Source organism: Brassica napus, chromosome A5, assembly GCF_020379485.1.
Source record: "Brassica napus cultivar Da-Ae chromosome A5, Da-Ae, whole genome shotgun sequence".
Classification (NCBI taxonomy): domain Eukaryota; kingdom Viridiplantae; phylum Streptophyta; class Magnoliopsida; order Brassicales; family Brassicaceae; genus Brassica; species Brassica napus.
The window spans coordinates 6,659,201-6,687,122 of record NC_063438.1 but is presented as its reverse complement, the minus strand read 5'-3'; the positions used below and the strand labels follow the sequence as shown (position 1 = coordinate 6,687,122).

Here is a 27,922-nt window from a genome sequence, read left to right as displayed (position 1 = left end):
TGATTTAGCGTTACCAATCAGTAAGAAGTAAGGCTAATATGTAACACGAGCTCTTCGGTTTTGAAACCGCGGCTCAAGAATCAAAACATACATTTCATCAGGAATTCCAAATTGTTATATGGAGAAATGAGAGCTCTAATCAGTCTGGTGCAATGGCACAAATGAAAACTCCAAACTGTATTTTAAAGTACCATTTTACAACTCGAGTTGAGGATAAAAGTGAAGTTGGAGTTGTCAGTAGCCACCAGTAGTCTCTAATAAGAATCTTCTATAATGTCAATGACTGAGAATTGTGATCAATGCCGTTGAAAACGAAAGTTCCCAACATTGGTACAAACTGCTTCGTGATGAGCTGCAAAACATTTGGAAAAAAAAACATAAAAAGGTAAGACGTCTAGCTTCAAAATCACACATCTTGCGAGGCAGGGATATAAACCGAACCTTGATTACTTCTTGAGATGCGATTCCTCCGATGAAAGCAGCGACCACATGAAGCTCTGCAGCGCCAAATCTGCACATCTCATTGCAAAGTTCTTCCGGAAGTTCATAGCCGTCACAACTCATTTCATTAATAAGACTCACGGCAATAGCTCTTAACCGAGATGCGTCCTCTTCTCTATCTCCACTGTAAAATCAATATGTTAATAATAGTCTCACAACGCCAAATTTGCTCAGGATACAAAATCAAATTTTGCCAGAATGTGTTCTCTTACCCATCAAACTGTCCAGGAAAGTTCTTATAAGTCGCAGCAAATCTATCAACAGCTCTAAGAAGAATATAAAATCCAATTGCGCTACTGCGAGAAGTAAACACAAAAAGTTGTTAGAGCCTTCAGGGCTAACAACAACATACTGAAAAGATTAATTTCGACAAAGACATTCGCACCTGTAATCCTCACTAGCCAAACACTTTTGTAGTTCTGCTGCAGAAGGGTTGCTGAACTCATCCTCTATCGTACGATATCTGCATACCTACAAAGTTTCATATCCCAATGTGTTTTTTACTCTATCCAATCGGTTTTAATCATACAACAGCAGTACAAGAAGTTCCAGCATTCTCACCTTCAGTTTTCTTGCATTCTTGCAAAAGCTCTTGATAGTTTGTTTTGAGATACTACTTGGATCACGACCAACTTTAGCTAGAATGTCTTTCACTCTTTGCTCCATGGATAGACAATCATCTTCAGCTTTTGTATGGTAGATTTTCTGCAAATTGATGTAGTGCCTGCAAAAGATAAATACAGCTAGAGATTATTATCAGCCCTCCTCTGAAACGAAAGAACAGGAGAACTAACTCTGTGGAAGATGTCATATCGGGCATGGAACCTTCAAGTGGTGCCTCACCATCACCTTCATTTGAAATGAACTCCTGCAGGTGATCCATACAATCAATAGCGTAAGTATTCATATCCATGAGAAGCAAAAGAAACCAACATATATCAAAGAATTAATCTAATAAACTAAAATCCCAACACACGCTCTCAACTATTTTCCAGTTACTAACCTTGAGAGCTGCTACCATTACCCAAAAAGCTGAGGAGTTTGAGCCAACTTCAGCATAACGATCATCAATAATATCTTGGATCTCTTTGCCTGGATTATTAAAAAACAACAAGGTTGGTTCGATGTGAGAAATATAGAAAAGGGATTCGGAAACCTTTTTCTGGTAACTACTACAACACTGAGTCACTGACTTCACATATTAACTCTAATGCTAAATGCTATAAGAGGTATATGGAATGATTAGCAATCAATCATGGTCATGAAGATAGTTGAAAGTTTTCCACTTGGTTTTTCTTGGTTGTCATACCAGTTTCATTATAATTTATAACCAACATATATTCTTTGATCAAAAAAAAAAAAAAAAGCCAACATATATTGTATAGAAACGGTAGATTTAATGGCAAGGAAGATGTATACACTCACTGATTCCTCGAGGAGCAAAAACTTTGAAAGTGGCTTCAACAGCTTCTTTGTAGTTATCTTCATCCATCGATACCATCTTGGACTTAACTAAATCCTAAGATTTAATAGGGAAAAAGGAATAGATTAGGACAGGGACTCACAAGACAAGTAAGTCTTTGCTAACTGTTTGCTTAGTTACAGGAAGTACGGATACCTTAAACTCCCTTTTCTCTTCCCTGGTCGAGGGAAGGTTGCTGCTATGAGTTTTAGCCCATTCATCAGCCATCTTGACAAGAATGACCACGTAAGGAATGTGCTTATGAGCGATGGGATCTGGTGTTTTTAGATCAATGGTCTCCACAAACCTGCCGGTCATTGAATCATTAAGTTTCCATATCATCGCCATCAATTCACAATTTGGGTAAAAGCGAAACTCCATATTACGTACAAATCACTTCACAAGGTTAAAGGATGCCAAAAAACAACAAAATGACCGAGTACACTGAAGCAGTGTACCTCTTGAGTTCAGGCCAGGGATTATTCAAGCGGAGATCATCAAGAAAATGATCAGGCTTCGAATCGATGATGGTGTGCTCCTGATAAGCGAGTAAAGATATGACTTAGCAGACTAACCATGAAAAATGCTCAACAGTCAACACTTGACCACAAGAGAGCAATACATTTTTTTCAGACACATAAGCTTACCTTTACGCTGATACGAACAAGACCAGTAAGACCATAGGAGCGAGCAAAAACCAGCATGACTTTTGCTCCTCGGCAGATTCTATCTAGTTTCACCATTGAGTCTTCAACTAGCTACACTCAACACACGGCCAACTAATAAGGAAAGCTGTTTCAATCTAAAAACAAAATCTCGACGTAGAAACTACCATGCATACTAATCCTAAAGATAGGACCTGTGACTCATCATAGATGGACAATGCAAAGACAAAAAGTATACTTCAGTGCGGTCTCTGATTTAGAATATAAACTCTCAAGCTGAGAGATCCCAAAAACTAAAACTTTGCAGTCTAAAGTACACACACTTTCTTGTAAGAGAGGTCAAACATGCTGAAAGAATACAAACCATTATCAAACTATCAAGCTGAAAGACCCCAAAGGACCATAAAAACTAAAACTTTCTTGTAAGAGAAGAGTAAACAAGCTTAAGGAGGAGCAAGAACACATCTTTTCTTTAGTTACCTGAGTGGCGACAACGAGAGTGAACTGAGAGAAGAAAGACGGGTCTGTGAGTATCAAAGAATCCGGATTCTCCTGAACAAAGTTAGCCCTCACAGCGTCGTTAAGCTCCTGAAGAAAGGCACAGACAGTCTTGGCTTTTGACTCACCAACACTCTTCTTATCCACTTTCAATCATCAAATACGCCAAAGTAAGTTTCTCAACACATTGCGATGTGAAGGAGAGAGAGAGTCAAGTAAATACCCATGAAGTTGTTGCCAAGGTCTCCAATTTCAACTTTGGATCCGTCGACGACGGTGACGCTTCCGATTCCACCGAGGACGAGATTCTTGAGGGCCTCGGAGCCAGTAGGGCCGCAATTGAGCAAACAGATGCTCGCGTTCTCCAGAGCCGCTTGGCCTACTTCTCCCCAGATCCTAAGAAACAATCACAAGAATTAGACTTGGAGCGATCGGAAACGGAGGGGAAGTCAAGAGCTGGAGGGTTACCTGAGTTGACGATCGTACTTGGTTTTCGTGGGCTCAGACATTGTTGGTTCCCTTTCCATCAAGGTTCTTCAGTGGTTCGCGTCTCAGCTACACAGAAAGACTCGAAGAGAAGAGAGAGAGAGAGAGAGAGGTGTAGAGGGAGGAACAAAAAGGTTGAGGCTTTATGAGAATCTTTGCCAACTTGCCTCTTTTCTTTTCTTAATTCCCTAATATAACAATATTTAGAGAAATTGATTAAAATTATAGTTAACATACTCAATTATTCACTTCTCTACTAATAAAAGGGAGCTTTTAAGGCTCCATAGGGCGTCCACATCAGCGGAAAAAATTTCTCCCGAAAGATGACACGTGGCATAAAATATAGTTTTACATTTTAATATTACTTATTTTCGAAAATTGTAAAAAAATATGTAAACATACAGCATAAAAAAATGGAAAAACTACATTAAACATATGTAAGATTACTATTTTTCACTTAAAAAAAAGATGGTTTATTTCCATAATGTAACATTACCGTTTTATAAAAAACATTATATATAATTTCGAAAATAATATATATATGTAAAACATACAACATAAAAATGGAAATACTACATTAAACATATGTAGACGCCATTTTACATTTAAAAATAAAAATAATATGTAAATATACAACATAAAAAAATGGAAAATTTACATTTAACATATGTAAGATTACCATTGTTCACTAAAAAACGGTTTATCTTCATAATGTAACATTACCATTTTATATAAAAAAAAGAAAAAAAAGACATAATATAACTATTTGACTATTTGTCCAAGTTCTTCTATTAAACATTGCCGTTTTACATTAAAAATGGAAAAATACGTAAAGATTTAAACATCTATCTTAAAATATTAAATAAAGACATTAACTAAATATAAAGTATAAGAAAGCAAAATACTCAATATATAGAAAAATAAATAATAATTAAATATTATAAATATATAAATATACGAATTATATATACAATAATAAGTAAATGAACAATTTTTAAAAAATGGAAAGAGTACATTAAATATTAAACATCTATCTTAAAATGTAAAATATATATATTAAGTAAATAGAAAGTATAAGAAAAAGTACATTAGTATTTAAACATCTATCTTAAAATGTAAATCAATCTTAAAATATAAAATTATTAGTAAATAGAAAGTATAAGAAATAGAAATACACAATATAAAGAAAAATAAATAATAGGTAAATATATAATATAAGTAAATACCAAATTTAAAAAATGGGAAATTACATTAAGATTTAAAAATATATATTAAAATTTAAAATATAGATATTACGTAAATAGAAAGTATAACAAATGGAAATATACAATTTAAAAAAAAATGGAAAACGTACATTAAGATTTAAACATCTATCTTAAAATGTAAAATAGAGATATTAAGTAAATGAAAGTACAATAAATGGAAATACATATACACGAAAATAAATAATAAGTAAATAATGTAAATATATAATATATGAATTATATATGTAAGAATAAGTAAATACACAATTTTTTTAAATATGGAAAAAGTTCATCAAGCATTAAGCATCTATCTTAAAATGTAAAATATATAATATAAGTAAATACACAATTTAAAAAATGGAAAAAAGTACATTAATATTTAAATATCTATTTGAAAATATAAAATATAGATATTACGTAAATAAAAATATAAGAAATAGAAATAAACATTTTAAAAAATGGAAAAAGTATATTAAGATTTAAGCATCTATCTTAAAATGTATTTCTATCTTAAAATGGTAGTAAATTATATAAAAAATGGAAATACCACATTAAACAAAAAAAAATGTATAGTGTTACATCAAGAAAGTCCCTATAAAATTTATTATTCCATCCACATCAACCTCACACTATTAAGGAAAATTTCAAAAAACTCGAGCAAAAAAATGGTTTCACCAACAACTCTTGCCGTCCCAGAAACCTTTAATGACCTTGAATGATATTTTTTTATAACAACAAACTTTTTGTAAGGTGGATTCATTGTTGGGAAACCCGCAACTTCCAAAAGTCAAACTTATTCATGGGAATTGAATTACTTTTCATAGACTCAAAGGTATTCTTACAAATTTAAATTAATCTAATCCATAATTTTATTGTTAATATTCATACTAACTCTTTCATGATCAAACCATTTCAGTTAATAACCATTCAAGCGTTTATTCCGAAACACTTCCTTCCTCGCCGAATCAGGTATTGGTTCATGTTGGTTTAATATCGTTTTTGGTTTACTAACCGGTTTAGGATGGTCCTATTGTAAATATAATTTAAGTTGGTTTAGCATATATTATGTTTAAAATAACTTAAATTAAATAATAATAATATTATGCTTAAAATATAATTTTAGAGAGTTTTCAAATATAGTTTACAGAACATTATAGGTGATGAATTTAATTTATTAAATTCGTTTATTACTTAAAACTAAGTTTTTTAAAAAACATACTGAGTTATAAATATCAATGATGGATTGGTGAGTATAACATGAAAACAAAAATATAAATATCTGATTTTCAAGATAAGAAATTTAGCTTTTATTCAGATACTCAATATATAATATCTTAAACAATTTTTTGAAAAATATACATAATTTATATATGTAGATTAATCTTCCAAACTTAAACTATTATATTATATATGAATAATGTTTTTAAATAAAAATAATTTCTGATTTAAAATAAAAATAAAAACAACAAATGGTTATTTTCAAATAATGGATGTAATTTACATTATACTATCATTTAACAAGTATTCGATGCGTTTTGATATAGCATTATTTTCTATTTTCAGAAAACAATAAATTGTTAAACATCAATATCATCTAGGTTAAGTATACGAACAACACAAATTCAAACATCACAAAAAATATTTACATAACCATTATAATACAATAATTTAATCAAAAAATACAATAAAAAAATATTAAAAAGAATAGTTATATACTTAATATTTGAAAATAAAAGATATTTTTGCTAAATCTGTACTTACCTGACCAAGGAGATCGACCATCCTTTTAAGGATCGATCGAATGTTGAGCATGTGGTCGATCCGAAAATACTCTGCAGTTTAATAAAATCTCTAAAACATTTATTCCAACACTCAAAAGATAGTTTTGCTAAATATGATAACTAGATAGCCAATAAAATTACAAAAAAATATTTAAATAGTAAAAAATATGTTAATTTAACGTGTTAAAATTTAAAAATAAATTTTAATTATGACAGGCATTTTAACATTTATATAAATATATATCATAGCCTAAATATAAATAATTTAACAACTTAAATTAGAAAAAAATAAAAATTCCGGGCGTAGCCCGGGTTAATCCCTAGTATCTACTAATAATAGCAATCCCAATCAATTCCAAAGGTTGTGTGTTTCTATAAGAATTTTAATTTTTGTTAAAGGTTATGTCTTTTCATTATATATTAAGATGTGTCTTTTCATTATTTGTTTCAAGAGTTGCGTATTAATTAGTGCAAAGAGTCATGTTTTCCTTTGTAAAAGATTTTTTTTTTAAATTCATATGGTTGTGTCTTTTTATTATAACTTTACTCATACCTGTTTATTGTATCTTCTCATTTATAACCGTTTGCGGTTACTACAGATGTTTCTTTTCGTTATAAAGTTGCATCTTATCGTTATAAAGTTGTGTCTTTTCCCTTTATGTCTTTTGAACTCTATATAATTGTGCTGTTCACAATTTTTTGCACCATCAAATTATCATAATCTCACTCTCACTAATATGCATATCTTCACTCTCAAGAGATTATCTTCAAGCGACTATTAAATAATTTTATTTTTATTTTCAGCCGAAGTTGACCCCAACGCTGATTGTTTTCTCTTTTTATTTACTCTGATTTTAATACATTTAGATCTCTGATTACTACCATTAAAATCAGTGGAAGAGACTTATAATTCACGTGGTTTATCTTCATAATGTAACTGTAACGCTCCGACCCGCCCACGGCTAATGGGCCACCCACGCCCGCTCTTTCGGCCCGTGGGCCCCATCCCGTCTGACGGTCGGTCCGTTAAATTTTCCAAAGGCTCGAAATCATTGTTTACTGACCCTGCAATCACCACCCGACCTTTCCCCGTGCTTTGGCCTCACTCGCACGCTATCGCGAATCCTTCCCGATAGGTCACCAATCCTTCCACTACTCCAGCTCAAGCACGCTTAACTCTGGAGTTCTTTCAGGATGTGCTCCGGAAAAGGTAAGTCAACTTTGGTGACATAGGTAGCCAAATCAATTCTCTTAAGCCTTTTCACATATCACAACTCGGGATGTTACAATTCACCCCCTCTCAAAGAACGCAACGTCCTCGTTGCGCTCCACGACAGGTCTCAAGACGCCTCTCAGGTCAGAACTGAGACGACTAACCAAGGAGGTTCAGGAGCTGACTGGCACAATTGCTAGTCTCAGATTGTGTGCAATCACTTCGGATGGGGAGACAGCTGGTCTTGATGTTTTGGAACAAGCAGATTTACTATGGAGGATACGCAGAGTTCAGGATGATGATGAGGCTTTGGTTAAGCAAATTGAAATCGAGAGTATTGGATATCACACAACTTTGAGCGGGATGTACATGTACCGAAACCGAGTTTGTGTGCCAGATGATAAACTGCTACGGAAGGAAATTTTACAGCAAGCACACAACTCACGTTTTTCTATCCACCCAGGGAATACCAAGATGTACAGAGATTTGAAGCGTTATTACCATTGGACTGGTATGAAGAAAGATGTTGCTACGTTTGTATCGCAGTGCCAGACATGTCAGATGGTTAAGGCTGAACATCAAGTGCCTAGTGGATTATTGCAGAACTTGCCATTGCCAGAATGGAAATGGGACATGGTTACTATGGATTTTGTGACTGGACTCCCGACAACCTTAGGAGGGAGGAATGCTATTTGGGTGATTGTGGATAGACTCACCAAGTCTGCTCATTTCATAGCGATTAAGAAAACAGATGGAGCTGATCAGTTGGCGCAGATTTACCTTAGAGAGATTGTGAGATTGCACGGAGTTCCTGTGAGCATTGTATCGGATCGAGATACAAAGTTTACATCTGCTTTTTGGAGGGCCTTTCAGAAGGCTCTTGGGACAAAAGTCCATATGAGTACAGCTTATCATCCGCAGACAGATGGGCAGTCAGAGAGGACTATTCAGACTTTGGAAGATATGCTCAGGGCTTGTGTTTTGGATTGGGAAGGAAATTGGGGAAAGTATCTACCTCTAGCGGAGTTTGCATACAACAACAGCTATCATTCGAGTATTGAAATGGCACCATATGAGGCGCTTTATGGTAGGCCTTGTCGTACACCACTTTGCTGGACAGAAGTGGGGGAGAGACGAGATTTAGAACCTGCAATGGTTCAGGAGACAGTAGAACAGGTGGAGATGCTCAAGTCTCGGCTTAGGGAAGCTCATGACCGACAGAAGAGTTATGCGGATAAGCGCCGTAAGGATTTAGAATTTCAGGTGGGCGACCTGGTATATCTAAAAATGAGAACATTTCAGGGAGGATCTAAGACTCGAAAGCTAAAGAAGCTTAAACCGAGATTCATGGGCCCGTACCCTATTTTGGAGCGGATAGGAGCAGTTGCCTACAGATTGGGACTATCAGCAGAGTTATCAGACTTTCATGATGTGTTTCATGTGTCAGTTTTGAGAAAAGTCGTGAGAGAGCCAGAGCTCATTCTGCAACAGCCACCAAGTGACCTTGGTAAAAACTTGTCTGCACTTTGTCAGCCAGTACAGATTTTGGACCGGCAAGTGAAAGCGGTTCAGGGCATGATGACTAGTTTTGTCAGAGTTCGTTGGGAGAGAGATGGGATCCATGAGGAGACATGGGAGACCGAGACTCAGATGAGGATTGATTACCCAGAACTTTTTGAGGATGGTATTGGACAGTTAGTTCAGGAGCCGAATTCGGGGTCGAATTCTTTACTAGTGGGGGAGAATTGTAACGACCCAATTCCCAGCCCAATCACTTTGGCCCGTCAGAGTCCGTTAGTGTTGCAGGAAACCCTTGGTGAGTCCAATATATAAACCATTATTGCCATTATTTTATTCTCCAGAAACCCTAAGCGTTGTAACTCTACAGAGATTGAGCCGTCACTCACATCTGAGATCGTACCGCCGCCACCACCACGCCCAGAGCCGAGATCGACCAGTTCACCGCCGATCCCAGCCGAAGGTAACCGGAAATCGCCCTTTCCGATTTGTTTTTAAAACGGCCGTTCATTCAATCGATCATAACTCACTAACCATTTGGAATCTCGTGATTTCAAGACCACCATCGTGATCGTGACGTCGAGACGAGTCCGGAGCAGGAAGATCAGCCGGAGATTCGCCCAGACGCGCCGTCACGCGCATCTTTTGTGCCGCGGCGTTCCGCGCGTGTATCCCACGCGCCACCGCAACCCGCCGTCGTCCATCGCCGCCGTTGATTCCGGTAAGCCGCCGTCCTTTTACCGCCGCGCGTGACCGCCGCCGGTGACTCGGCCGGTGACTCGGCAACTCGGCCGAGTCGACTCGGTGAGTCAACGCGGATCCGGTCAACCGGTTAGGTTAATTGATTTCGTTTTGGTTTAGGTTAACCGGTTATTTATTAAATCGATTTCTAGTTAAAATTGATTTAATTTCGGTTACGGAAAACCGATTTGGTCTAATTGAAATTGATTTTGGTTTGGGTAAACCGATTGGTTCAATTCGATTTCATTTGGTCAATGGTTGACCGGCTTGGGTCAGAGTTGACCGGGTTGACCTTTGACCAGCGGGTTGACTGTTTGACCAAGTCGCCAGTTATCCGTTTTTAACCGTTCGAAGGGCGTTCTGACTCGATTTTTCGCCCCGATTTCAGATTTGGAGTCTGTTTGAGCAGTTGGAGTTCATAGCTACTACTTTTCCACGTTGCTAAGGTGAGGGTCTTTTCCCGAGCTTCTCTTACACGGCTTAGGACCTCGAATAAGTATAATTTATTTCTAATGTGTTTCCGTTTGCGTGAAATTGAGTCTGTCATTATTTTGCTTAGTTTTAGGTTCTTTGCTTAACCGGAACTAGGGTGTTAGATGATTCAACAATGTTTGTTCATTTGTAATTGATAATATATATATATATATAGTATATTGATGTGATTTGGTTGATAGCCGACTATGGATATTTCGGCTGGAGACAGTACATTGGGTGTGGTGTTTGCTGCGGCACAGCGTAGTCGACCTGTTGTGCCAAGGCGTGGAGGTCGATAAATCGTCTACGGGCGTGTGTTACCGAGCACATATTCGGTGGTGTTTTGGCCTGTTAGTGGGCAGCTTGTTAGATCTCTGGGTACTTTAGGTACCGTGTTTTGCAACGTGTTAGGATTAAATTATATTTATTCGGAGTGCTCTGTCCGGGTCCATGGACTTCGGGTTTAGTATCCCATACCTCACTGGGTAACTCCCCTGTTACTCACCCCTCATTTGCCCCATGAAGGTGAGACTGACGACTAGGAGATTGATCGGACAGCTGGTGCTTTTAGGCGTTTTCCTTTATTTTATTTCTCAGACTTATATCTATTATTTCGACGATTATTTCAGTATTTCGACTATGGGATTTATGGATTTATTTCGGTATTTATATGAAAGTCGACTTTCAGACTTTTTTTACGGATTTGAGATATAAGTTGTTGATTAGTAGCACGCCGGGCTCGAGTGTTAAAGAGACGGGTGACAGCTTGTCCTGTGGGAATGCTGTTAAAGGGTGAGGTCCTGGGTTCGAGGCTCACCAACAACCTAATTATGGAGTTAGAGAGAACTCATAATAGAGGGGTTGGGGTCGGTGCGCTGCAGCGCTGTGAGCCTGGGGCCCATGGGCGGGTAGTCCCACGGGGCGGGTTGTCACAAAAAAAGTCGACTTTCTTGTAACGCTCCGACCCGCCCACGGCTAATGGGCCACCCACGCCCGCTCTTTCGGCCCGTGGGCCCCATCCCGTCTGACGGTCGGTCCGTTAAATTTTTCAAAGGCTCGAAATCATTGTTTACTGACCCTGCAATCACCACCCGACCTTTCCCCGTGCTTTGGCCTCACTCGCACGCTATCGCGAATCACTTCCCGATAGGTCACCCATCCTTCCACTACTCCAGCTCAAGCACGCTTAACTCTGGAGTTCTTTCAGGATGTGCTCCGGAAAAGGTAAGTCAACTTTGGTGACATAGGTAGCCAAATCAATTCTCTTAAGCCTTTTCACATATCACAACTCGGGATGTTACAATTCACCCCCTCTCAAAGAACGCAACGTCCTCGTTGCGCTCCACGACAGGTCTCAAGACGCCTCTCAGGTCAGAACTGAGACGACTAAACAGCTCTGATACCACTTGTAACGCTCCGACCCGCCCACGGCTAATGGGCCACCCACGCCCGCTCTTTTGGCCCGTGGGCCCCATCCCGTCTGACGGTCGGTCCGTTAAATTTTCCAAAGGCTCGAAATCATTGTTTACTGACCCTGCAATCACCACCCGACCTTTCCCCGTGCTTTGGCCTCACTCGCACGCTATCGCGAATCACTTCCCGATAGGTCACCCATCCTTCCACTACTCCAGCTCAAGCACGCTTAACTCTGGAGTTCTTTCAGGATGTGCTCCGGAAAAGGTAAGTCAACTTTGGTGACATAGGTAGCCAAATCAATTCTCTTAAGCCTTTTCACATATCACAACTCGGGATGTTACAGTAACATTACCATTTTATATAAAAAAAAGAAAAAAAAGACATAATATAACTATTTGACTATTTGTCCAAGTTCTTCTATTAAACATTGCCGTTTTACATTAAAAATGGAAAAATACGTAAAGATTTAAACATCTATCTTAAAATATTAAATAAAGACATTAACTAAATATAAAGTATAAGAAAGCAAAATACTCAATATATAGAAAAATAAATAATAATTAAATATTATAAATATATAAATATACGAATTATATATACAATAATAAGTAAATGAACAATTTTTAAAAAATGGAAAGAGTACATTAAATATTAAACATCTATCTTAAAATGTAAAATATAGATATTAAGTAAATAGAAAGTATAAGAAAAAGTACATTAGTATTTAAACATCTATCTTAAAATGTAAATCAATCTTAAAATATAAAATTATTAGTAAATAGAAAGTATAAGAAATAGAAATACACAATATAAAGAAAAATAAATAATAGGTAAATATATAATATAAGTAAATACCAAATTTAAAAAATGGGAAATTACATTAAGATTTAAAAATATATATTAAAATTTAAAATATAGATATTACGTAAATAGAAAGTATAACAAATGGAAATATACAATTTAAAAAAAAATGGAAAACGTACATTAAGATTTAAACATCTATCTTAAAATGTAAAATAGAGATATTAAGTAAATGAAAGTACAATAAATGGAAATACATATACATGAAAATAAATAATAAGTAAATAATGTAAATATATAATATATGAATTATATATGTAATAATAAGTAAATACACAATTTTTTTAAAAATGGAAAAAATTCATCAAGCATTAAGCATCTATCTTAAAATGTAAAATATATAATATAAGTAAATACACAATTTAAAAAATGGAAAAAAGTACATTAATATTTAAATATCTATTTGAAAATATAAAATATAGATATTACGTAAATAAAAATATAAGAAATAGAAATAAACATTTTAAAAAATGGAAAAAGTATATTAAGATTTAAGCATCTATCTTAAAATGTATTTCTATCTTAAAATGGTAGTAAATTATATAAAAAATGGAAATACCACATTAAACAAAAAAAAATGTATAGTGTTACATCAAGAAAGTCCCTATAAAATTTATTATTCCATCCACATCAACCTCACACTATTAAGGAAAATTTCAAAGCACTCGAGCAAAAAAATGGTTTCACCATCAACTCTTGCCGTCCCAGAAACCTTTAATGACCTTGAATGATATTTTTTTATAACAACAAACTTTTTGTAAGGTGGATTCATTGTTGGGAAACCCGCAACTTCCAAAAGTCAAACTTATTCATGGGAATTGAATTGCTTTTCGTAGACTCAAAGGTATTCTTACAAATTTAAATTAATCTAATCCATAATTTTATTGTTAATATTCATACTAACTCTTTCATGATCAAACCATTTCAGTTAATAACCATTCAAGCGTTTATTCCGAAACACTTCCTTCCTCGCCGAATCAGATATTGGTTCATGTTGGTTTAATATCGTTTTTGGTTTACTAACCGGTTTAGGATGGTCCTATTGTAAATATAATTTAAGTTGGTTTAGCATATATTATGTTTAAAATAACTTAAATTAAATAATAATAATATTATGCTTAAAATATAATTTTAGAGAGTTTTCAAATATAGTTTACAGAACATTATAGGTGATGAATTTAATTTATTAAATTCGTTTATTACTTAAAACTAAGTTTTTTAAAAAACATACTGAGTTATAAATATCAATGATGGATTGGTGAGTATAACATGAAAACAAAAATATAAATATCTGATTTTCAAGATAAGAAATTTAGCTTTTATTCAGATACTCAATATATAATATCTTAAACAATTTTTTGAAAAATATACATAATTTATATATGTAGATTAATCTTCCAAACTTAAACTATTATATTATATATGAATAATGTTTTTAAATAAAAATAATTTCTGATTTAAAATAAAAATAAAAACAACAAATGGTTATTTTCAAATAATGGATGTAATTTACATTATACTATCATTTAACAAGTATTCGATGCGTTTTGATATAGCATTATTTTCTATTTTCAGAAAACAATAAATTGTTAAACATCAATATCATCTAGGTTAAGTATACGAACAACACAAATTCAAACATCACAAAAAATATTTACATAACCATTATAATACAATAATTTAATCAAAAAATACAATAAAAAAATATTAAAAAGAATAGTTATATACTTAATATTTGAAAATAAAAGATATTTTTGCTAAATCTGTACTTACCTGACCAAGGAGATCGACCATCCTTTTAAGGATCGATCGAATGTTGAGCATGTGGTCGATCCGAAAATACTCTGCAGTTTAATAAAATCTCTAAAACATTTATTCCAACACTCAAAAGATAGTTTTGCTAAATATGATAACTAGATAGCCAATAAAATTACAAAAAAAATATTTAAATAGTAAAAAATATGTTAATTTAACGTGTTAAAATTTAAAAATAAATTTTAATTATGACAGGCATTTTAACATTTATATAAATATATATCATAGCCTAAATATAAATAATTTAACAACTTAAATTAGAAAAAAATAAAAATTCCGGGCGTAGCCCGGGTTAATCCCTAGTATCTACTAATAATAGCAATCCCAATCAATTCCAAAGGTTGAGTGTTTCTATAAGAATTTTAATTTTTGTTAAAGGTTATGTCTTTTCATTATATATTAAGATGTGTCTTTTCATTATTTGTTTCAAGAGTTGCGTATTAATTAGTGCAAAGAGTCATGTTTTCCTTTGTAAAAGATTTTTTTTTTTAAATTCATATGGTTGTGTCTTTTTATTATAACTTTACTCATACCTGTTTATTGTATCTTCTCATTTATAACCGTTTGCGGTTACTACAGATGTTTCTTTTCGTTATAAAGTTGCATCTTATCGTTATAAAGTTGTGTCTTTTCCCTTTATGTCTTTTGAACTCTATATAATTGTGCTGTTCACAATTTTTTGCACCATCAAATTATCATAATCTCACTCTCACTAATATGCATATCTTCACTCTCAAGAGATTATCTTCAAGCGACTATTAAATAATTTTATTTTTATTTTCAGCCGAAGTTGACCCCAACGCTGATTGTTTTCTCTTTTTATTTACTCTGATTTTAATACATTTAGATCTCTGATTACTACCATTAAAATCAGTGGAAGAGACTTATAATTGAAAAGACGATTCAGAACGGTGGAGTCATCTTTACCCGCATCTTCATATTTCTTCATGTGTTGTTTCCAGAGATTAAGAACTACGACTACACGGTTTTTAGATTTTCAGATTTCGTCACGGCGTTGAGTACTCTCCAATAATTCACGTGGTTACTTTTAGTACTTGTCTTTGATGAACACATGCATGGTTTATCATTATGGTTATTCGCGGGTTTTGTCCGGTAAATGCAGTGGGTGGTGACTTTAAGTTCTACAAAACTGTTCTCCGGTGTTTTCCCATTTTCCAATCTTGACAAAGGGATTTGGAATGGAGTTTCCATTGTTTTTATTATTTCTGGAGAATTCACTGGTTATATGGTTCAAAAGATCGTATCAAAGTTTGCTTATGAGGCAGAGGAAATGAAAAAAAGGTTCGAGATCGGAGGTGGCATGTTCCTTCATGCATTTGGAGGACCAACTATAAGATATACTTTTATGATTTTAGTTATGAAATCTACCCAAGACCAAACTAGATTTATCTTAATTCAACCCTAATAGTTCTATGAGAAGGAGAAAGAAACACTAACCTTGATCATGCTTGATTAGACTTAATATAAATGCAATTTTCATCAATTGATCTTCTCCTTTCTTTGGCCTTCAATCCTTTATGATTCCCTTTGATGAACCAAGGAATCTAAACCCTTCTATTCACGTTTATTACGGTGGCTTATACGTTTCGTAATGGTTTTATTACCGACAAAAACGTAACTCTTATTGCATATAAGAAAAGTCCGTTTTCTCTCTATATTAACCACCAACACATGCGAGCATATACTATATGTGTTGTTGTGCCTTTTCGATAATCACACCTTTTCCTTTATACTCTTTCAAGCACAAACAATACTTTCTATGTGATTATCATACGCACACACACTCACAAACACACACATATATATATAGCACCATTATAGAAGAAGTCATTAATATCGTTTTTAATATTAGAATCTATAACTTTAATGTGAACTTGAACTTTATAAGAATATACAATATAGGTCATATACGAATATAAAATATTCTTACACCAACTTCCAATTCTCTATAATCTGAGCCTTGTGAGAATGAAGATGCATGCTTTGACAAACCTTGCTTACTAATGTTAGGAGAAGTCGCAAGTGACACAAGATCTTTCAGGTTTACATCAAAGCAGTTCAGGATTTTGATGTCAGGATGATGTTAAAAATGTTTACGCCTTTTTCGGAATCACGTCGAGTACGACATGATAGATTGTGTTTTGAGTCAAAAATTAATTTCACCGGAAGGGTTACTTTATCACCAAATACATTGGTACAGACTAATTGGCAGGGGAGAATCCAGAATATATTATTAGTGGTTGCACATTTTAGTAGATAGATAAATTAGAAGGACATCGTAAGTGTATAGTACTAAGTGGGGCATAAAATATTTTCAATGGGTGCATAACTCTGTTTTGGTTAAAATTATGGCAAAATTTAAACAAAATATATAATTTTTAAAAGAGAGGATACCCTTGCACCCATAATTCTTCACCACTGCTAATTGGTATCAATATACTTTCACGGAACCAAAATTAGAAGCAATGGGATCAGTTATGCGATTTTGAGTTTAAAAAACGTATGAAAAAGAAGGTATGGTAGCAAAATGTATATTATCCTCAATAAAAGAATAAAAGGGGATGATAACAGCTTATATAAAAAATCATTTATATGGTTTTGTTAATAACCTTGGTAATCTTGATTAGTATAAACGAAGGTTTAAGATGTCAAAAAAATTCATCATAATTTTTCAAAGCCCCAAACTATTACAAAAGATAAGTTTTAAAAAACATTCTGTTAGCAAATTATAACAAACTCATTGTTCATTTTCAAATATCACACTAAAATAAACTATATTGTCTTATTTAATGATTAAATATTTTATAAATTTTCTCTAATATACTAATTTTATTTTAAATTTAATGAATTTTTTTTGTTAAATTTTTTTCATTGAACTGTAATTTCTTAGGAATTAGATATATGATTTATTAGTTTAATTACAGAAAACATATAATAGCAAATGCATGTGAATTTTAAAACTGAAAAATAAAAGAAAATAAAACATTGTTATTAGAGACTTTTTGACGATTTAATATTACAAACAAAATGTTTTGAAGAGTTGTATCACTTTTAAAAACGACTTTTCTTTTGCTATATATATATATATATATACATTTATTCATACTCTTTAGTAATATTAAACCAAAATATATTAGTTGCGCAAAAAAAAACCAAAATATATTTAAGACATTGCATCGTTTTATCATATTTTATGCTTATTTAATTTTTAATAATTTAAAACTATTTTGAAAATATATTTTTATTTTAACTATATTAATTATAAAAATATTTTTTTAACTTTATTTTTATTTTATTTTATATTATCATTAATATAGATTTTTCTGTAACTTTTGATATTAACCATTACAACTGTTAGCTAACCATTGCAATGTTTAGCTATCAAACAGTGTAACTTTTGTCATTTATATAAGAAGTTGTAGGCACTGACAAATCATCAACACACTAAAAATGTAGAAACTCACTAATAAACAATTTTAAAAAATCTTTGAAGAAACACATATAAACATCAAAAACTTTTTTTTGTTGTTCTTCTATTGTAGCTTAAGATAGGAAAATTTGATTGAAAAACAAATAAACTTTTAAAGTATTTATATTTCAATACCACATCGAGTTCAAAAATACTATTTCCTGATTTAACAAAAGTCAGCATGATTTCAATAGTGAAATCCATAATTATCAATTTAATTGATTTTGTTTAATTATTGTGTTAGTTTTTTTTTTCTAACAGCAACTTTATTATTAAAATCAACCTTGTACATAATCTTCATGTAGAAGATTTGTTATACACGTAGGAACATAATAAAATCATCTTATTGTGTTAGTTTAATATAATAAGTGTTAGTGTTTTATAAGAACTCTCTTAGAAATTCAAGATGATATTATAAATGAAAAGGTCATATATATCACCGTGAGTCACCATATATTTTTTCTCTAGAAATAAAGCCGGTAAATAAGTATGTATAAATAATAACTGTTTTACTAACATACAAATAATAATTTTTAAAAAGAGTATAAACTAATAATTTTAATATTATCTCTTAGATAGCAATTTTATAAAACATTCATGCGAAAATAATTGAATTTTTTCAAGAATTGGTTGGAGCTAAATATCATGTTAAAATTGTAAGAAATCTTTTTAAAAGATAGAAACGAATTGTATATATATATTTAATACTTTGCAAATCATATTTTAATTATTAAGATTAATTTAATTATTTATATATTTTGATTATTTATTAAGCATATAGATTTATAAATTATAGATTGTATCATATTAATGAGTTCCCGTGCGATATCGCACGGGTTCCTTACCTAGTATATATATATACAAACTAAAAAATCCATGATATAAATCATAGTTTTACATTTGCTAGATTAAGATGTTTCACTAATTGCAAAACCACCATGTGTCCAATTTACATGAAACCCATCATAAAAATATTCTACTAACATAGGTTCAAAAATAAAATTATACTTTATATTTATATCAAAGTGTGTTTAAATATGGCATTTAGTAAAAGAATACACATCACCAAATTAAATATTATTGGAGTGATAAAATCTCATCAGTTGTAACTAGGCGTGGAACTTTTATCCGAGATCCGGATTCGATCCGAATCCGATCCGAAAATCCGGATATCCGGAAGGGCCAAATCCGGATCCGGATAGTAAGATGTTGGATCCGTCAAAGCCGGATCCGGATCCAGATATTTTAATTTTTTAGTCCGGATAGAAATAATTAAAAACATTATATATACTTTTATTTTTAAATAATTGTTAATATTTTATATATATATTGATATTATTTGTTATTTATTTTAAGGATCCAAATCCGGATTCAGATATTACAATTTTTAGAAGGATATTTGACATCGGATATCCGAAAACCTCGGATCCGGATAAAAATAGTAAAATTATGGATCATCCGGATACCTTAAAATTGCTCGGATATCCGATCCGTCTCAGGCCTAGTCGTAACAATAATTGATTTTACTTGGATATTTTTTAAATCAAAGAATTTATGGGATTTCCACAGCATTTTTTTGCCTTGCCAAGTGACATCTTATCTGCCTAATTACAAAAAAATAGCACAAAATAAAAATAAAGAGAAATACCTTAGGATAATATTAAAAAAAGTCATAAATATAGACTTTAAAGATCAAATGATCAAAATATTTCATTAAAGAAGTAAATATACACTTATACCCCTAATTTAACAATATTCAAACCTTAGGGTTTAGAGTTAAGAAGTGAAAATATGAGATTAAGTTTTAAAATTTTATAAAATAAAAAAATTATTAAGATTTTGAAAATAAAAAAAAGAAAAAATAGTTTCAAAAAGTATTTCGAATTACAAAAAGAAAATTAAAAAAAAAAGAAATTCAAAAAAAATAAAATTTATAAAAAGTTTGAATTTGAAACATTTTGGTCATTTGATCTTTTGAGTATTAAGTTCTAGGGTATTAAGGTATTTTTACCTATTAAATAAAATATTTTTATTTATTTATTTATTTATATTTATATATCTAGGATATTAAGATCTTTTTACCAGCTAAATGAAACATTTAGGGTATATTTTGTGATAAAAATTTGAAAATGGTCTATCTAGAAGCATTTCCCCAAAATAATATTTAGGAATATATTAACAATTGAGTCGATGATACGACAAATTCTCTAGGATAGCTGTAATTTTTTTTTTGTCATAAATATAGTCTCTAAAATTAAAATGACCAAAATACTTATTAAATAGGTAAATATATCACATATGGTTAATTAATATAGATTTTGGATTTAGAGTTAAGGGGTATTGTTTTGGGAGTGATGTTTAAATTTTGAAAAATAAAAAATAAATATTAAAAATTTCAAAATATATTTTTGAAAATGGTTTCAAAAACTATATTAGAATTTCAAAAAAAATTCAATTTTTATATAAAACTTCAAATTTGAAAACATATAACTCGAAACTATAAAAAAATTAATTAATTAATTAATTATTTGTATTTAATATCTAGGATATAAAGACTTTTTGCCTTTAAAAAAATGTTTTGGTTATTTTGATATTGAGACTTTTTGCGAAAAAAACACTTAAAAACGTGAATCTGAGAGAATTGCTCCGATGATATTGATTAAAATTCAAAATAGATTAAGAAAACACTGAAAGAAAAGAATGATTAACACATGTCAATTAGATTTTATCTATGGGGTAATCTTAATCAAAGCTTAATAATTGGGCCGTTAGATGTGGGCCTACAGAAATGGGGCCCGCCAATTACAAACGGCTGCGTTGACTGTACACTACGGATAGGACTTCACAGAGTCTCTAACCAAAACAAGAAGCTCTCTAGTCACACGTTTTTCTTCTATTCGATCTGTTACGACAAGCAGAAGAAGAAGATGACTTTCTGGGTGTGATTCGGTCTCTTTTTTCTTCTCTCTCTTTAGGAATCTGGCTCTTGTCCAATTATGGGAATTTTTTAAACATTTCCTGTTAAGTAATTCGTTGCTTTTGTCGTAAAATTTCCACTTTTTCCAGCATATATGCCTGCAAAGTGTTTGCATATATTCCCCAGAGAATCTCAAGCTTGCTAGAGAAGATAAATCCTCACTGCTGAAATGATTCTTGTCGGGTAAAAGCTTTGTCTTTTATTCTTACTCTTTACCGTCTCTGTTTCGCTTTGCTTCTTAGCTTTTTCTTAGTTAATTCCTCATCTTGATTCAGTTTTCTCCTTCTCAGTAATAAAAGTGATTCTATAGGTTAATATTGGGAACCTTACTTTGATTATTTGATCTCTCTCTCTGTTTTTTTTTTTTGACTAGGTTGGTGGATTGGTCCCTATACATTGAATCAGTAGAGATGGTTATAGTTTTTACACAAAACTAGCTGAACTGTTCCTTAGTTTGATTGCATTGCCTCAATGGGATTTGGCATTGATTCATCTGTTGCTATAACGGTACTGATTGTGGCCATTCTGGTGGTTCCAATGGGTTGCCAAAGACCTCAAGTGGTGAACCTCGGTGCTGTTTTTACTTTTGATTCGGTTATCGGAAGAGCTGCAAAAGTAGCTCTCGAGGCAGCTGTCTCCGATGTGAACGCTGACACAAGTGTCCTCAAAGATACGGAGCTGAGGTTACTCATGAAGGACTCTTCCTGCAATGTCTTTCATGGGTCCTTTGGAGGTACAATGACTTTTCTTCTAGCTTTTTTTTTTTGTGTTTACAGACTTGTGACCCTCATCCATGGTCCCATTAGAATCTTTCCAATTTAGGATAAACCGTCTTTTTGGCTTTGCTTGGTGTAGAGTTTTTGTTCCGATTTCCGAAGTAGATTACTCCTCATTTTATCGTCTCAAAGGCGATTCATACAAATTTCTACATGCCAGTAGGATCTAATAGAGTTAGTGGAAGAAGAGCACCATTAAAGTGACCTTTTGATTATCTCACACAAGAAAATATTACAATCATGTTTTAAATCAGTTCTTGTCGGTACATATTTTGGGTTTGAAATGCTATTAATGCATAGACCTCAGGCCCAATAAAGGCGGTTCCTTACCTGTGTTTAAAATAGCGACGCCTAGGCGAGCCTAGGCGTGAGGCGAGGTCAAAACTGGGTTTCTCGCCTTGAGGACCTGAGGCGAGGCTAATTCATGAGGCGCACGCCTCTTCACGCCTTGCACGCCTTGCACGCCTCAACGTCTCAACGCCTCAACGACTTGTAGTTAACGGTAAGATTATTATTTCTAATTTATTTGCCTACTTAAAACAAGCAATTATGATTAATATAAAATATTTAGTTTCTTTTTATGTTTCCAAAAAAACATTCACCTAAAATCTAATTTAATGACTTAACATTTTGATATATGGTCACGCTTGACGCTTCTCTTTCTTTTACGTCTGTCTTGTTCTGAGACAAGAGTCTCTAAATCTTCTGCTTCTTCTTTCTGCTCTCTTTCTCCTAATCTCCCACTCTTCTCTTATCACCATGTCAACTCCTTCTAAACAACTTGATCCAGCACACAAATATGCAACACCTGATCCTAAGAAGTATGGCTGTTTTCATTGTAACTTTTGTGGTAAAATCACAAATGGTGGAGTCTCACGTGCTAAACATCATCTGGCTGGAGGCTACAATGACGTAACTCTCTGTCCCAAGGTTCCAGATCACGTGAATGAAGAAGTTAAAACTTTCTTGAAAGGCAAGCAAGATGCAGTGAAAGCCAAAGCCAGTGTCCGAATGATGGAACCAGCCTTTGGTTATGATGATGAAGAAGATGACGTTTACCCAACTCAGCCTAACTTGAAGAAGCGTAAGGGTCCTATGGACAGGTTTGTTGCTCCAACTCCCCCTGATGTCTTGAAAGGAAGAAAAGATAGAAAAGAAGTTTTTGGAGGAGTATCTGATAAAGAAAGTAGAGACAAAGCTTGTAGAGCTATTGAGAGATGGTTCATAGATGCTGGAATTCCTTTCTATGCTATTACTTATGACAGTTTCAAAGAGGTGTGTGAGCTTATAGGGCAATATGGTTCTGGTTTTAAACCACCAAGCATGTATGAACTGCGAGTGCCTCTCTTGAAAAAAGAAGTGGAAGAAGCTGAGAAACAGTTGGTGGAATACAAAGCTGATTGGGTTGCTAAAGGTTGTTCAATCATGTCGGACGGATGGCGCGATTCAGTGGTTCAAAAAGACATCATCAACTTCCTTGTCAACTCTCCAAAAGGATCTGTTTTTCTGAAATCAGTTGATGTTTCAGAGGTTGTGAAAGATGCAAATCTGCTCTTTAACATGCTTGACAATGTGGTGGATGAAGTTGGAGAGTCTAACGTCGTCCAACTTGTTACTGACAATGCCTCAAATTATATTAAAGCTGGTATGTTTTTATTTCTATTCAATCTTATAGTTTCTGTTTTTTAGTTCTCTTGTTGCTAATCTGATAATATTTTGCTTATTCGCAGGGAAACTTCTAATGGCTAAGAGACCACATCTATATTGGTCTCCTTGTGCAGCACACTGCCTTGATCTCATGCTAGAAGATATAGGTCAGATTCCTTCAATTAAATTGGAGCGTGTTTCAGCATCTCCATACTAAGAAAAGGAATCGTTTGACTCAAGAACGGTTGAACAGCATGGTCTTTGTTAAGTACAACCGAGCTCTGAAACGCCGTTACGATTTGAAAGACACGATTGATCCTGTCCTTTTAGATGAAATTGATGACTGTAACGAGTGGCTAGTAGGAAGAATGGAAGGAGATGATTCTGATGAGCATGTTGATCTAGTGTATGGAGATGATGATCTCACATGGGAAATGGTTAGCAGAGCTTCTGGAGCTGAGGAGCCTAGTTACCCTACTAGAGGATCTTTAAGTAGGAGTGAAAAAGGAAAGAATTCAGCTGCAAGCTCAACTCCAAGCCAAAGAGCTTCCCAAAGGCCATCATCATCATCATCTCCATTGGTGTTGATTGATGAGGATGATGAGAATGAAATTGAAGAAGATGTTGGAGATGTGGGGAATGTGTTAGCGGAAGAGGATCAGTACAATCAGTACGAGAACTTTCAGGAGTTGGACTTTCAGATTTGAAGTTTGTTTCTGAGTTTATTTGTTTCTGAGTTTATTTTTATGACTTTGTTTTGAAGACTGAAGTTCTGTTTGTTTCTGTTTGTTTCTGAGTTTTATGATGACGTTTTTTTTTACTCAGTTATTTTTTCTATAAGATTTGAACGTTTAATTGCATGTTTTATGTTTAGTTTTATACAGATATGATTATTTTTAATTTTAATGGTTTAGGATAAACATGAATGTATAAATATGAACAGATAACTACTAATCTTGCTTGTATTGTGTAGGTGGTGCGTCAAATCCTCAAGGCGAGCCTAGGCGATCGCTATAGCTAGAGGCGAGATTGACCTCTTCCTCGCCTCATGCTCTGAGGCGCTATTTTAACCACAGTTCCTTACTAGAAAATGTGTTTCATTCTTGTGACTGGAAGCACAACTTTGGGTTTTACCAGTAACGGCCTGGTCTAAGTTCAAGTGGTTGTTGTTTACAGCTTTTGAAGTGCTTGAGAAAGAAGTGGTGGCTATGGTCGGTCCACTTTCATCCTCCGTCGCTCACACATTGTCAGATATTGCCAAAGGGCTCCAGTTTCCTCTCGTCTCATTTGCAGCAACTGATCCAACTCTCTCTGCCCTCCAGTTTCCCTTCTTTCTCCGGACTACACCTAATGATGCCCACCAAATGTCTGCCATTGTGGATCTTATCAGTTTTCATGGATGGAAAGAGGTGATATCAGTGTACTCAGATGACGAGCTCGGAAGAAATGGAGTTTCTGCACTAGACGATGAGCTGTACAAGAAAAGATCCAGAATCTCCTATAAAGTGCCGCTCTCAGTCCATTCTGATGATACATCCATTGCTAATGCGTTGAACAAATCCAAGTCCCTCGGTCCTCGAGTCTACATTCTCCATTTTGGTCCCGACCCTTCGCTCAGAATATTTAGTATAGCGCAAAAGCTGCAGATGATGACCAATGAATATGTGTGGCTCGCCACAGACTGGCTCGCAGTTACCTTAGATTCTTCTGTGAGTGACAATAGTACTTTAAAACGCCTTGAAGGAGTAGTGGGGCTTCGTCAACACATCCCAGAATCGGTAAAGATGCACCAGTTCACACATAAAATGAACAGCAATAAATCAATGAATGCCTACGCGTTCCATGCCTATGATACAGTGTGGATGATTGCATACGGCATCGAGAAAATGCTGAATGACGGAGTCAATATAACATTCTCTTACTCCGAGAAGTTAATTCAAGCACAAGGAGCTAAACTGCACCTGGAGAGAGTCAAAATTTTCAACAGCGGGAAGCTGCTACTTGAGAAGCTTCTGCAGGTGAACTTCACTGGCATAGCCGGCCAAGTTCAGTTTGGTTCTGGTCGAAATGTCATCGGCTGTGACTACGATATCATCAATGTAGACAGAACAGGTGTTCATACTGTGGGTTTCTGGTCGAAACATGGAGGCTTTTCGGTCGTAGCCCCAGAAACTCGACATACACGGAAGAAGTCTGGTTTTGCTTTTGAAGAAAAACTTGGAAACATAACCTGGCCTGGTGGTGGGCGTGAAAAGCCGCGTGGTTGGGTCATTGCAGATGTTGCCAATCCATTGAAGATTGTTATCCCAAAAAGAGTGAGCTTTGTCGAGTTTGTGACCGAGGAAAATAACAGTAGCCATCGTATCAAAGGATTATGCATCGACATCTTCACTGAAGCATTGAAGTTCGTCCCCTACAGTGTTCCTTACATATTTGAGTCTTTCGGGGATGGCCGTTCAAGTCCTAATTACAATCAGATGATTCAAATGGTCGCGGATGGTGTAAGTATCCACTTAAAAAGTGTACAAAACTGATTTGAAAAACCTCAGAGATCACTGTTTTTGATTCCTCTGTTTTTCAGGTATATGATGCTGCTGTTGGGGATATTGCAATAGTCCCAACCCGGTCCAAATTAGTAGATTTCTCGCAGCCATATGCGTCCACAGGCCTTGTGGTGGTGACTCCGGCTAACGACGACAATGCCACTTGGATCTTTCTAAGACCCTTCACCATCGGGTTATGGTGCGTTGTTATAGCTTCATTCTTCTGTATTGCCATAGTCATCTGGATCCTTGAACATCGGATCAATGAGGATTTCAGAGGGCCACCCCGGAGACAACTCATCACAATGATCTTGTAAGATTTCAGCTCGTAATATTCACTGAACTTGATAGCTCATTATTGGAGTTTTCTCTGACTTTTCTACTTTGGTTTGTCCCTGCAGGTTCAGCTTCTCAACTCTTTTCAAGAGAAATCGTGAGTAGAGTTACATTTCTGGATCTGCCTGATACATAATTGACTCTAGATTTATTTTCTCTATCAACTAATATCTGCGATCTTGCTGTTAATGTCAACAGAGGAAGATACGATAAGCAATTTAGCGAGACTAGTGATGATTGTATGGCTCTTTCTGTTAATGGTTCTAACCGCAAGCTACACAGCGAACCTCACTTCAATCCTCACAGTTCAACAGCTTCCTTCTGCCATTACCGGCATTGACAGCTTGCGGGCAAGTGAGGTGCCTGTCGGTTACCAGTCTGGGACGTTCACTTTAGAGTACTTAACCTACAGTCTTGGCATGGCTCGGTCTAGGCTGGTCCCACTTGAATCGACTGAGGAGTATGAAAGGGCTCTAAAACTAGGACCAACCGCTTTTGGAGGCGTAGCTGCCATTGTTGACGAGCTCCCTTACATTGAACTGTTTTTAGCGGAACGGCCGGGTTTCAAGATTGTCGGAGAGCCCTTTATGCACCGTGGTTGGGGATTTGTAAGTATTTTTCTTAATCAAAAGAGCTAAAGTAATCACAAAAAGAGTTGAGAGTTTTCTTTCTGTTTATCAGGCGTTTAAGAGAGATTCTCCACTGGCTATAGACATGTCAACAGCGATCTTAAAACTCGCCGAGACGAGAAAACTGCAAGAGATTCGGGAGAGATGGTTATGCAATACGAGTTGCGCAGAGAAATCAAACTGGAACCCAGAGCCAAACCAGCTCCATCTCAAGAGCTTTAAAGGGCTGTACCTTGTCTGTATTGCAATCACGGTCTCTGCCTTTTTGGTGTTTGTTCTCAGGATGATACGTCAGTTCGTGCGGTACAGACGGATGGAGAGGACAAGCTCGCTGCCGCTCGCGTCTTGGTCTTCTTCTCCTTCGATGCGGTTAAGGGAATTGGTGTTTGGTTTCGTGGAGTTTGTGGACGAGAAAGAAGAAGCTATCAAGAGAATGTTCAGAAGGAGTGATGACTCTAGCAACAACCCATCCCATGTTGTGGAAGTTCAAGCTGATTCTGAGGTACGACAAATTTGATTAAGTAAATTCCACTTTATAGGAAGAAGATTGTATTGTAATTAGATATGAGCTAAGATGTAAGTCAATCAATATTTTAATCTTTGTTCATTAGATATGATTGTAACTAAGCAACACAAAAAATGGTAAGATCCAATGATTATTACCATGATTATAAAGCTATATATATATAGATTTTCGAGTTGAGTAGCTTTGTTGTTCATTTAAGAAACAAACAGTGTTTATCATCTTCAATACTCGCATGAAAAAATCTATAGTTAGTATCTTCTGGACTTTGTGGGTTTATCTGACAGGGGTTGGTACTAAAAATGAACTCCCAAAATTTCAAAAAG

At 34.4% G+C, this 27,922-nt stretch overlaps 3 protein-coding genes across 6 annotated transcripts; 2 read left to right on the top strand and 1 right to left on the bottom strand.

The window, feature by feature from the left end:
* Positions 1-17: 17 nt before the first annotated feature.
* LOC106451315 (NEDD8-activating enzyme E1 regulatory subunit AXL) lies at positions 18-3,789 on the bottom strand. Of its 2 annotated transcripts, XM_013893233.3 has the most exons (14): positions 3,595-3,789; positions 3,350-3,522; positions 3,109-3,272; positions 2,611-2,721; positions 2,422-2,501; positions 2,120-2,270; positions 1,927-2,020; positions 1,505-1,593; positions 1,296-1,369; positions 1,063-1,225; positions 887-972; positions 714-797; positions 442-625; positions 18-352 (listed from the first exon to the last, which is right to left on the bottom strand). In XM_013893233.3, the coding sequence occupies exons 1-14, from the start codon at positions 3,651-3,653 to the stop codon at positions 269-271; spliced, it is 1,596 nt and encodes a 531-aa protein (XP_013748687.2). In that variant the 5' UTR covers positions 3,654-3,789; the 3' UTR covers positions 18-268. The 2 variants fall into 2 exon arrangements, with proteins under 2 accessions (XP_013748687.2, XP_048636735.1); XM_048780778.1 differs by lacking the exon at positions 2,611-2,721.
* Positions 3,790-21,008: 17,219 nt separating this feature from the next.
* On the top strand, positions 21,009-27,779 carry LOC106451314 (glutamate receptor 3.7-like). Of its 2 annotated transcripts, none has more exons than XM_048780771.1 (8): positions 21,009-21,114; positions 21,232-21,325; positions 21,516-21,875; positions 24,742-26,066; positions 26,147-26,421; positions 26,510-26,541; positions 26,643-27,052; positions 27,126-27,779. In XM_048780771.1, exons 3-8 carry the CDS (start codon positions 21,614-21,616, stop codon positions 27,588-27,590), a joined length of 2,769 nt encoding a protein of 922 aa, XP_048636728.1. In that variant the 5' UTR covers positions 21,009-21,114; positions 21,232-21,325; positions 21,516-21,613; the 3' UTR covers positions 27,591-27,779. The 2 variants fall into 2 exon arrangements, with proteins under 2 accessions (XP_048636728.1, XP_048636727.1); XM_048780770.1 differs by having other exon boundaries at positions 21,023-21,104.
* LOC125609377 lies at positions 21,933-24,425 on the top strand. 2 transcript variants are annotated; one of them, XM_048780776.1, is made up of 3 exons: positions 21,933-22,420; positions 22,709-23,563; positions 23,649-24,425. In XM_048780776.1, exons 2-3 carry the CDS (start codon positions 22,930-22,932, stop codon positions 23,780-23,782), a joined length of 768 nt encoding a protein of 255 aa, XP_048636733.1. In that variant the 5' UTR covers positions 21,933-22,420; positions 22,709-22,929; the 3' UTR covers positions 23,783-24,425. The 2 variants fall into 2 exon arrangements, with proteins under 2 accessions (XP_048636733.1, XP_048636732.1); XM_048780775.1 differs by having other exon boundaries at positions 21,951-23,563.
* Positions 27,780-27,922: the final 143 nt, after the last annotated feature.